The 12,721-nt window shown below is 37.2% G+C and overlaps 1 protein-coding gene across 2 annotated transcripts in view; it reads right to left on the bottom strand.

Annotated features, from left to right (window-relative positions):
- Nucleotides 1–12,721, bottom strand: part of ENTREP2 (endosomal transmembrane epsin interactor 2) — a 109,377-nt gene that overhangs the window by 26,823 nt on the left and 69,833 nt on the right. For both annotated transcript variants that reach the window (XM_061447117.1, XM_061447118.1), the window contains exons 4-5: nt 10,744–10,875; nt 446–553 (exon numbers count right to left, since the gene is read on the bottom strand). In XM_061447117.1, the coding sequence (XP_061303101.1) occupies nt 446–553; nt 10,744–10,875 (240 nt within the window). The remainder of the gene's footprint in view (nt 1–445; nt 554–10,743; nt 10,876–12,721) is intronic.

The raw sequence follows: 12,721 nt of genomic DNA, 5'->3' as shown, positions 1-12,721 counted from the left end.
TGAACTCACAGTTCTCATACCAGAAAAGTAGCAAAAAATAGTATCGCAAAGCTAAGTAATTGCTCTGGATAGTGTGGAAACTGAAGCTAATAAAAATGTAAAGATGGAAAATTTAACATGAATATAGATCCACCTTGTTGATAACCTTGTTAACAGAAATAACATACTCCCAATTGCAAACTCCTGATTGCAAATCCCTAATATTATATGTAAACATTTTAAACACAGCAGCTATTCACACTGCATTCACACATATGTATGCTACATTTACATAAATGCATGCAAATAAAAAATACACCCATGTACACACATGTTCCAACACTACACAAAGACACACAAATAGGCTAACGTTTATAAGCAAACAGCAGGTATAAATGAGTATACACAGATAAGGACAATATGTCATGTTGGACAATAGCCTGTGTTGTCACTGAAACATACTCACCATTTGCAGAAGATCAGAAGAAACCATCTGCATGCAACACATTGCTGTTGCCAAAGCACAGACAATGGTGGAGATGATATTGAGAGCGCACACACTGAACAACAGGTCCTGTGAAAACACACGCATCAGAATATCATCTCTTAGGGACACAAAGGACGGGATATATTTTTAGCAATTTCATAATAAACACTCTCAACTGCTCTCAATTGATATGGTCTCAATTAGCTGCGTGGAACTCGCTCAGATCATACTAATTTTTTTAAACCACTCTGCAAAGAAAATAATAACAGAAACAAAATTCTTCCCCTCCCCACAATACATTTGTTATTAGGTATTTCCTCAGCAGTACTGATACCTCAAGTTTTCCAGTTCTCTGAAAGAAAAGACAAATTACTGCTTTCACAATTGACTCCAAGCTACATTTGTCACAAGAAAGATACTACAAAACAGATTTCTGATGAAAAACAAAACAAAAAACAACATCCCCCCCCAACATACTGAAATTTTATTGTTTTGATAGTTGAACTCTACAACTGAGGGTTCTGCATTAAAAAACTCAATGGAGATTCTAGTATTAAACAGATAACTTTATCTTCTGTTACATTCTCTATGCATCTGAAACACGTTTAGATACATGAGAAAAGCAGTGACTACTAGCAGTGCATTTCACCTTTTGTTCATGAAATAAGTTAACATGGCCACATTGGTTTTTTCAAAAAACCAAAACTTTTAAAATAGAATGTAAAGTTACGCTTACTAAGTAGAATAAAATAAATATTTGAATTTAAACTGAAACATTTCTATAGCAAAGGTATAATTAGAAAAAAAAGCATCCATCCCTTCACAGTGTTTTTATTTTCTTTCCCAACATCCACTGCAAAGGAACACTGATTTTGCATGCAGGCTACATTTCAAAACGACTACAATCCTTTTACAGCAATTGCACAGCTGATGTACGTCTGACAATTATGTGGCTCAGTTAGTATTCTGAACAGCAGCAGAAGTATTTGAGAAAAAGCATCACAGAGAACAGATGAAAACCAAAATAAAAACTGTTAATATACCATGAGTAGAAGCACTCAGTCTATAAAGAATATTCTGTAGGATCAAAGTTTAAAAGAGTATCTCAGTCACTGCCAGTATGTTGCTTGCTTTCCTTTTGTCAACAGTATTCACAAAAATTACAGAAAGGTGCAGATTTACTCCTGCCACTGTAATTGCATGCACCTCAAGTGACCTTCATTTGCAGACATGGGAACACGGCAGACATTAAATAGGTCAACAAATTCTAGTCATTTAGTAGCTTACACTGAGTCAGATTTGCTCTTGCTGATCTTGTCAGTGGTTTTCTGTCTTCGTGGCCAGCCCATCAGCCAGGGGAATAATGAATCAACAGCATCAACAGCAAAATACTGGAAGGGCCAATCTCTAACTCACATACAGAAGGTAATACAGAGAACTCGCTCAAATACAAGGTCATACAGACCCACTTAGATCATTCAAACAGAGGTAAATAGGCAAGTAAATCCCCAGAGATGCAATTAGCTAACAGTGGCACTTAAAGAGATTAAGATCCTGCATGTCCTGTTTTCCATATGTAAACCTAGGTAAAGAATACCAAGGCAGAGACAAGACCTAGGGTAGAAATATAATTATTTCCTGGAATAGGAAATTCCATTTATTGCTAACTACAGCCCTTTAGAACCAAAAGATTTAGCTAATCTTAATGCACAACTTTATACCATTTATAATAAATTATAAAATCTACACCACCCAAGCCTTGGAAGGCAAATGAAGGGACTGTGAGAATGAAGACCTTGGGCCCACTGTAGGAGAGGATCTGGTTCGAGACCATCTTAAGAACCCGAATGTGCACAAGTCCATGGGACCTGATGAAATCCATCCGCAGGTCCTGAAGGAGCTGGTGAACAAAGCTGCTAAGCCACTGGCCATCATATTTGAAAAATCGTGGCAGTCAGGTGAAGTTCCCAACGACTGGAAAAAGGGAAATATAACCCCCATTTTCAAGAAAGGGGAAAATGGATGACCCGGGGAATTACAGACCAGTCAGTCTCACCTCTGTGCCTGGCAAAATCTTGGAGCAAATTCTGCTGGAAGGCATGCTAAGGCACATGAAAAACAACAAGGTGCTTGGTGACAGCCAGCATGGCTTCACTAAGGGGAAATCCTGCCTGACCAATTGGGTGGCCTTCTATGATGGGGCTACAGAACTGATGGACAGGGGTAGAGCAGTTGATGTCATCTACCTGGACTTGTGTAAAGCGCTCGACACTGTCCCACACGACATCCTTGTCTCTAAATTGGAGAGACATCAATTTGATGGGTGGACCACTTGGTGGATAAAGAACTGGTTGGATGGTTGCACACAAAGAGTTGTGGTCAATGGCTCAATGTCCAGCTGGGGACCAGTAACGAGTGGTGTCCCTCAGGGATCGGTGTTGGGACCGGTCTTGTTCAACATCTTTGTTGCTGACATGGACAGTGGGATTGAGTGCGCCCTCAGCAAGTTTGCCGATGACCCCAAGCTGTGTGGTTCGGTTGATACCCTGGAGGAAAGGAATGCCATCCAGAGGGACCTTGACACGCTTGTGAGGTGGGCTGATGCCAACCTCATGAAGTTTAACCATGCCAAGTGCAAGGTCCTACACCTGGGTCGGAGCAATCCCAGGCACAGCTGCAGGTTGGGCAGAGAAGAGATTCAGAGCAGCCCTGCGGAGAAGGACTTGGGGGTGTTGGTCAATGAGAAAATGAACATGAGCTGGATTCAGTGTGCACTCGCAGCCCAGAAAGCCAACTGTATCCTGGGCTGCATCAAAAGGAGCGTGACCAGCAGGTTTGAAGGAGGTGATCCTGCTCCTCTACTCTGCTCATCTGGAGTACTGTGTGCAGTTCTGGTGTCCTCAACATAAAAAGGACATGGAACTGCTGAAAGAAGTCCAGAGGAGGGCTACAAGGATAATCAGGGGACTGGAGCACATTCCATATGAAGACAGGCTGAGACACCCTGGTGGTGTTCAAGGCCAGGATGGACAGAGCCTTGGGTGACATGGTTTAGTGTGAGGTGTCCCTGCCCATGGACATGAAACTGGATGATCTTAAGGTCCTTTCCAACCCTAACTATTCTATTATTCTATAAATCAGTATCCAAAGAGTCTTTAAGACCTTCATACAACTTACATGCCTCAGGCTCAGCATCATGACAGATATTTCTTTGATCTGTTCCTAAAGATCCCACAGCTTTATCCCACTATTCCAACATTTATCTTTACCATTAGCATCCTTCTTACATCCATCCCACAGTTGAAAAGCATTGCTCCTTCACTTCCATAGCTTTTGAGAACAGGCTCTTATACAGAAGACTTTCACACCTTTAAAGTCTATTATCATGCTTGAAATCTCTTCCTCCTTTACTGCATGACATATACCCCATTCCTCCAGTGCTCAGCTGAGACAAATTTCCTAGGCCTCTGATGAAGTATAAAACTGGAACACTACCAATTTGCTCTAATGATGAGCCATATTAATATTCCTTCATCTTAGTAAACAAAGTTACAACTGAATTACTTTCTTCTATTGGCTGCCTTCTAGAACCAGCTGTAGAGAATCCATATTAGTTAACCAAGGCTGAAATCCATCTGTAATACATGCAATAATACATGCGTTTGACATTAACAACAAAAACTCAATGTAGTTTAGGTCTGGAGGGGAAGTACTACATGACTTACAGCAGTCTGCGTATGCAAACAGGAAGGAATGTGAATTCTTAAAGACCTTTGCTTCCATATATATAACATCTCCAAACTCCTAGCTATGAAAATCACTGTAACACATTAACCTTCTGAATGAGTGTTCATACACCCTTTATTCATCAAATACATAAAGCACCAAGTCAAGTCCAGAAAGTTTCTCTGAAACTTTCTTCCAATATGTAACCACCTGCCCCAAACTGTTTGGTAAGGGCTTAGGACAATGATCACACCAAAGGACTTTAGGTGTAAGGCAAATAAAATAATATGTTTCAGGTTAATGGTTATTTGGGAAAAAACACCAATAGCCTTGCCTAATTTGGCTTGTTTCACTAAACTGTTGAAGGATCTCCCTAAATCCTTTGCCATACCCTCTAAATACAGATTAAAATTCAAGAAAAAAACCACCCAAGAATCTCTGGACATCTTCATAACTCAAGTGCAGACTTTGGAAAATATTTGATCACTCCCTTGCCTCTTCATATCATTACAATCAACTGTATTGTCAATTAAGTTACATGTGTGAATGTCAAATCAGGGAATTTAACATTCAGTACAGACAAACAACAAAGATATAGCAGTATTACCACACAATATTCATTCTTTGTGTCAAATATTATATAGAAAATTATCCAGCTGTGCTGCTTACACATAATCGAGAAACTGTATTTAAACCTATTCTGCTCTAAAAAGAAATGAAGTACAGATCAATGCTTCTTGTCCCCACTTCTGTCTCCCCATCTACTTATAAAACAGAAATTCATTATTTTTTGTGAAATGTGTAACTTATGTCCATATTACCAAAAAAGTAAGTTATACAGCACAAACCCAGTACTAAAGAGTTCTAACTTGTGCAACATTATTGAACTGGTAACTCTCTTTACAAGACATTCACATTTGGCTGGCTCAATAGATTGTTTTCCTGCAGAAGTAAGAGGTTCATAGTCTTTGAGGCTCTTAAGTCCTTTGCACTTTTGAAAGCTTAGTCAATATATATAAAAGGAGTAAAATAAGCTTGCTGATGTGTGAAAAGAACACTCTAATCAGTACCCTTGAGCATACGGATCTAAACGTCTACTCTGATCAAGGGCTAAAACTAGCTTCAGTTCTGCAATTCTGTGAAGATGACTTTTTTTCTCCTTGATTGACTCCAATTATGATGCTTATTTTCCTACACTACTGCAACCTGAAAAGAGATAGTGAGCAGTAAAGCTTTTTCACCCATGAAATTAGTGTCTGTGTACCTCTTTTATTAGTGAATTCATGGACAACCCTTTTAACTCCAATTATAACTTCAGTTGTTCTAACTGGATATGTCTGAAAAACACTAGAAAAAATAGCTGCTCCAATAATTTCTGCTTTTTCTTTTCTTACAAAGAGCCAATTCTGAACCATATAGGTCTGAAGTGCTGTTAATGGAGAAACGGTCAGTGCTTCATAAAATACATGTAAGTTATGGAAGTACAATACAGTACACTATTTTACATGTATCTAAAATATTTACTGCAATTTTAAGGAAGCAGTGCACAGCTGCTACTTATGAAAAACAAATTCAAAAAGGTCTTCCCTGCTTGGAAGCGAGTTTGCACATTTCTCATCAACTCAGGTGTCTATATTAAATTTAGTACTGGAGATAATATTAGTTAGAGACTCCTGAGAGACTCAGGTTCCATAAAATAACTGGCCAAGTACGTAATGAACAGATTCCAGTCATTCAAGGAGGCAGATTTTCAGCCATGGAGGAGTTCACAACCCTGTTTATTCATTGTGTAAGCTAGGAACAGAAAACACTCTTGAGGAAGGAAAAGCATGAGCAGACTATGCCTGTTATATCACTGTTATCTAGAACTTTTGAACACCTGTAGCTCAATTATTCAGACTACAAAGCCCACACAGAAAAGCTCTATTTTGCATGGTATCTAGTATGGTAAATACTTCCTGAGCAAAGAGGATATTTTCAGTTACTTGAAACGACTCCAGCATTTAAAAATTCTCATAGGAAATAATTTATTCTATACTGAGCTTTATCCAATATCCAAGCAGATTATAAAGTCTTTTAGGTAAGTCATTCAGCAAAATTAAGTAGTTTGTATTTGGTCATATATCAAATCTGAGGAAAGCCTGTTCTCATAACTCTAAAGAACGTGTTAGGAGTCATCCTCCTCTGTTTTGCATGTGAAAGCATGTTCTTCTGAATGGAAAAAATACAGATTAAAACATGCGTAGATTTGGTCATCAGGAAACTCAGTAACAATAAATTTGGATTCAAAGGAGAGGAAAGATTCACAGAAGAAGACTGCAAGAACCCCAAATTACATAAATCTCTAATAATGATGCCTACCTTACAAACTAATGAATGGAATCAGTAACCTGAAAAAGACATTTACTATTCACTTTGTATTCTAGCAGCTCCAAACCAAATATTTATGCTGAAAATAGAGGGGGAAATCAGTGTTTTCCCAGCCAGTACAGTCACAAAAACATTCTACAGAAGCACTTCAAGTAAAGCAGGAAACAATTATTCAAATACCAAATTCATAAATTAGCGTACATAACCACAGGTATTCTGGGCTGTGTTAGCTGTTGAAGTTATTAAAAATACCCTACTGGATCATTACTAAACCGAAGTGGTATAACATTCCCCTCTTACATGCAAATATCAGACAGTAATAAAACATTACAAATTAATTCAAACTAAATACCTAGCTTCATCTTCTCAAAATACAATCTCAAAAAGGTAAGTTTTGTTGCACGTATGTCTTTCATAAATTCAGGATATTCTGAGCTTAGAAAGAAGGAATAATTTTTGCAGATGAAAACTGTGAGGAAAATTCAGTCCTTGTACTTTAATTAACATTTACAAGAACAACTCAGTTCCTTAAAATTTCATCTACAAACCAACACATTCAAGTCACACACTATGCCAGCGTTTTAGGCTCATTCAGAGGTAACACTTTTAAAAAACGGCATTTCATTTGTACTGTTCTCATATTGGAAAAGACTTCTTATGTTGCCTGAAGTATAATCAGCAGCATAACACAGAGATTATTTGATTTTCTGTTTGCTTACGTACCTGTGTGTGTGTGTAAAAAAGATTTACCCTCTTGCATTTTTTCTGGTTTTACCTGAATAAAAGCCAGCTTGCACAACAACAGGAGACGAGCGAGATTCAGTCGAAGTAGTTAACTAAACTGACTGGCTGGCTGTTTTATGCAACACATTGCTCCTAAATTTCTACAGTGGAGCTTCAGCTCTTTAGTTAATTCAAGCCTACTCATAACCGGTTTGTGCTCCTGTCCTGTTTCATGGTCCAGTTAGTAGTCTACAAACCCTGACATCTTTGGCCATAACCTTCTCCTTTATGCATTAGAATCACTCCTCTCTTGTTTGGACAGAAGGTAAGAAGTTCAACTGAAGACGCAGAAAGTGAAAAAACACTCAACTACTTCCAAGCACAAGGTAACATAATGTTACACACTGTTATTTGCACAAGATCTATTGGTTCTGGCAAACAATTTATCTTAAGTGACTGTTTCTCAGATAATTAAATAAGCCTTTATGTTCTACCCAAGAGATTTCATATGTTTGACCTTTTAAGATTTTAAAAGGTCAGGTTCTGTAAGATTCTATTCATTTTAAGGTAAGGCATTCTAGATATCAAATAAAGTTTACTTTTTTTTTTTTTGCCATAGCCCCACAGCTTCAGCTAGTATTTGTCTTTTAGGGATTTTATTGCACATAAAAAAGTTATCTTTTTACTGTGAGAATAATGTTCTCTCTTCCTCTTCAATTAGTTTTGTAAGACAAAATGTCTGTATAAGACTTAAGTAGCAAATATCTTCTAATATAATCATCCCATAAACATATTTTTTTCTAAAATCATTACATACTAAAAGGAATATCCTGAGGCAAATTTCCTTGTATAACCTACAAAATGTTATACATAGAGGTGTATAATCTTAACTCTGATACCCTACACTTTCTCTCCCTTTGGCTCCCAAAACAATAAGCACAATTGAGCTTTTGGTATTACAACATCTGATTTCTTAAAATCACACTGTAGTTGTTAATTACAATTAAAAAAGGTGAGCCTTATCACAGTCAGTTGTTTACCTAATGAGCTGTGATCTTTTTTTCTTATGGGCTTAGTACAATGCTGTTCTTAAATTTACAGCCAGGAATACAGAGCTCTCAAAGCCAAAGAGAAAGCAAGTGTAGAATTAAAACTGAAAAAGATTTAAGAAACTTTCTGGAAAAGCTATTTTCTTAACTACCTTCTCTTGAATAAAAAAACCTCTAAACAAGCTTAATTAAAGCTGCACTCCTATTCATAGGAATGCCAGTACTTAAATCAGTCCTCTGCCAGTCCAAGCAGATATGTCATCAATTTCTTTTATAAACGACTGAGTTTTGTTTTAAAGGAGATAATTTGCCTTCTACTCCAATTGCTGTATTGGTCAGAAACCTTACCCTAATTACCAGCATATGTTACTTCTACTTGCTTCATATGCTGACAATGTCATCAAAGATGAACAGTTCTCTCACATTAAAGTTTACATTACTAACATTTTAACAGCAAGTAACCATATGCTCCCTCCATCTTTACTTTCGCAGGATCCTCAACTCAGCTTTTTTCTATAAAACAGGTTCATATTTTTTCATCTCTTGTGAATTTAAGAATGTTTAAGAAATTATTTTCCTTCGTTACCTTCTTGTAACACATTTCACGAACTGCACCACTGAATAGTCCTGACTTCAGCATTCCAAGTAGCAGCTTATTACTATTTTTGATCAGCCATGTCAAGTTATGCTTCCTTTCCACGTATTAAATTCCTGCTACCCAGCAAGCTTTTGTTCCCAGTCCCCTTTATCATCCTCATTAAAACCTGAGACAGAGATCTTACTTAATTTGAGGGCCATATTAAATTGTTTTAATTTCTACATGATCCTTATTACCTTGATGTTCTTTTTTTTTTTCTCTTCCTTAACAAAGCTGAAGAACTTTTACATATTATGTATTTTTTCCAGGATTTCTAACTGTTCTGAACTTTAAAATGCAGTTTCAAATATCAATATAACAGCATTTTCAGGCCTCAAACTACCGTCTAAATCCCTAAGATCCTTCTCACATTAAATTTCACTCCTTTAATATATTCTATTAACCTTATTAAAATACATTCTTTGAAATTGAGAGCCACAGATACAGAGTTAGTTCTGTTGATCATTAAATTAAACCTAAAATGAATCACTTATCTGTCTCCCAAACTAAGGTTCTTTTTTTTTCATGGATTCCTTATCATTTTCCAAACCAATCTAACACCGTGTCTTGCTAGTTTGGTAATAATGAAGTGAAACAATGATGTGGACAATTTTAACTGGGATATAACTCGCTCATACAATATTCTTAGTATTTGCTCTCAATTTTTTATCTAGGTACTTCTAACAAAATGCTACAAGATTGAAATATCTTACAATATTGCAGGGCATTCTGTAAGAACGTCCCCAAAATTATGCCGAAAGAACACTTACTATTCTCTTCCAAAGCAAGTTCCCTCTGAAATACTGCTAATACTTCGTGTTAACAGTACATCATAAAATGCTTCATGATTCTGCTAATACTTCATGTTTCTATGCAGTCTAACATAACATTACTAAACATTGTCAGCCACCACACCTTTGATTCTAGCTTTCTTGAACAGCAACATCAAAGACACCTGTTCTTATATCCTCCAGCACCAGCCATCGAATCATAGAATGTTTAGGGTTGGAATTTAAGATCATACAGTTCCAACCGCCCTGACATGGGCAGGGACACCTCCTATTAGACCAGATTGCTCAAGGTCCTGCCCAGCCTGTTCCAGTGCCTCAACACTCTCACAGTAAAAAATTTCTTCCTTATATATAACCTGAACCTCCCCTTGAACCCATTCCCCCTTGTCCTACCAGTACAGTCCCTGATGAGGAGTGCCTCTCCAGCATCCTTGTAGGCCCCTTCAGATACTGGAAGGCTGCTATGAGGTCATGCAGCTTCTCTTTTCCAGGCTGAACAGCCCCAGTTTTCTCACCGTCTTCATATGGGAGATGCTCCACCCCCGACCATCTTCATGGATCCCTCTGGACTTCCTCCAACAGTTCCATGTCTTTCTTATGCTGAGGACACCAGAATTGCACACAGTACTCCAAGTGGGGTCTCACGAGAGCAGAGCAGAAGGGCAGGATCACCTCCTTCCACCTGCTGGTCACACTTCTTTTATACAGCCCAAATGTAAACTCATAACCAAATATAACTCTGTTCCTTAAATAACTGCCAACAAAATAGTTACCTATATAAATAAATATATTGTGTGTGTAACATAAAGCCATTTTCATGCATAAAATCACTAAATTCTGTTGAATGAAGACTTTTTTTCATGTAAGAGTGCACGAACACCAAGAACACTAGCTACTTACTCCTCCTCTCCTCACACACTTCAGTCTTGCTAAGAGGTCACTACTTAAAACCAAAATAAACTATTAATTCTCATAACGCACCTTTAGGGTCAGCCTCACAACATTACACTCCTGCAGAGGGTTCAGTTTCAGTGTTTCTCCCAGATTACTGCAGCCTGATGTTTGATGCTGCATTTCACAACAAACACAGACACCATCACTGTCAAATTTAATCTGTGGAAGAAAAAAAGAAAAAGTTAGAGAAAGTATAAATCACCAGAAATACACTTAAGATTCTTCCCAAAAATTATATTTACAGTTGAGACAATATTGACTACTAAACTTAAAATCAAAATCTCCATGCAGAATCCCCTGAAGCACAATGTCTTCCATTGACTAATATAAGCTATAAAAGCAGGTAAAATGCAGAAAGAGGATACAATACCAAAGAGTGTTACCTTTTGTGCGTCTTTCTGAAAAAAAAATTATTTTCCAGGGGCAGATGAAACCAGGGTAACTCAGCTGAATAAACATCAAATCATACCCAATGGGGAAAGACAAAAAATAATAGAAAAAAGGCAGAAAATACATGAAGCAGTCATGATCATAAATGTAATTTATGCTTACAAATACACGGAAAAATAAATATGAAAAAAAGACATGGCACTTATCTGAGAAAAGAAAACACAGCATGAATAAAAAGTGCAGGAAGTAAGAGGTACATTTCATCTCCTATATATTTTTACTTTGGTAAAGTTTTGCTCTCTTTTCCTATGTTTAGTTTGTCTTGAATACAATAAGCAGTCAATGTTTTTCCATTGCAAAAAGCATTACGTACTGCCTTCTTCAAAGACTTGCATTAAAGCACATCTTGCTAAGAATACCAAACCCTGATCATTCTCAAAAAGTAAATTAAAAGTATCTATGTGTGATTCTAAAATAATCCCATTCAGCTCAAAATATTCATTAAACTGATTCTGACTTCCTCATTTAAAACCCCCAGCAAACCAAGCCTCCAAAACAATACCCACAGAAATGTTTTTTTCCACTTACAATAAAGACTTCTTTTTTAAGCAAAATATTAACCCTGTACATGTTTTTACCTAGCCTGTTAATGTGAACTGTCATTGCTTTAAATTCTCTCAGTAAGGCATTTCTGTGTTTTTTTCATTCCCATTTTTGCAAGTTATTTAAAGGGCTAACAATGGGCTACAACAATCCAATCTGGGTTAGCATTAGAAAAGTAATTAGTATCCCATGCAAATGCGAGTTCCTTGAACTACAAGTTAAAAAATACCAGATCCCAGGTTTCTGTACGCCAAAAGTCAGTATTAGGAATGACATTCATGAGAAACTTCCCTGGCTTTCCAGGTGAATTATAAAAGGTTCAATGTACCATTCAGGTATACTCAAAGTAAAGACGGAAACACAGTGGCTTGATGGCGAGAGCTCTGAATCACCATGTTACTTATTCTTTTACATTAAAAAAAATTCCAGGCACAAATCCACAAAAGTGCTGCCTTAATTCAAATTCTTTCGTCAGATGTTGCCAGTTTCTTGAACAAAAATAGACTGCAGCACTCTTTGTAGAATTACCTTGTATAGCCTTATATGTAGAATAATTTCAGCAGATTATTTTCTTACTGTTTAAGGCCTTGAAGAATGCTTAAATTGTTCATATAATCTTAACAGCTACGTATCGCAATACACATAATTTTTAGTGCCATCCATATCAGGTTTATCTAGTACTCCTTGCTTACATGCTGGTGTCCAGACAGTGCATGGAAGAGCAGAAATAAGACTCCATTAAAAAAACATAATAAACTTCACCAGATGAGATGCAGAGGAATGAATTCTTGCCATGATGAAGGCATGCTCAGGGCAGGATGCTGTCTCAGTAGGCTTCACTTCTTGAGACTTCAGACTGCCCTCTAGCCAGCACAATTTGTAAAGGACTTAAAAAAAAATCTGGGTCTGTAAATCACACCATTTCCCATATACTCAAAGGCAGCACTAGAGATAATTGTCTATAGCAACTCACAGAGACTGGTCATACCCTGAGGCATAGACACTGTAAAAG

Source organism: Pezoporus flaviventris, unplaced genomic scaffold, assembly GCF_033815535.1.
Source record: "Pezoporus flaviventris isolate CSIRO_AGI_PZ_B2104156 unplaced genomic scaffold, CSIRO_AGI_Pfla_v1 ptg000006l, whole genome shotgun sequence".
In the NCBI taxonomy this organism is placed as follows: domain Eukaryota; kingdom Metazoa; phylum Chordata; class Aves; order Psittaciformes; family Psittacidae; genus Pezoporus; species Pezoporus flaviventris.
Note: the sequence above shows the minus strand (reverse complement) of the source record. Positions and strands in the feature narration are given on the sequence as shown.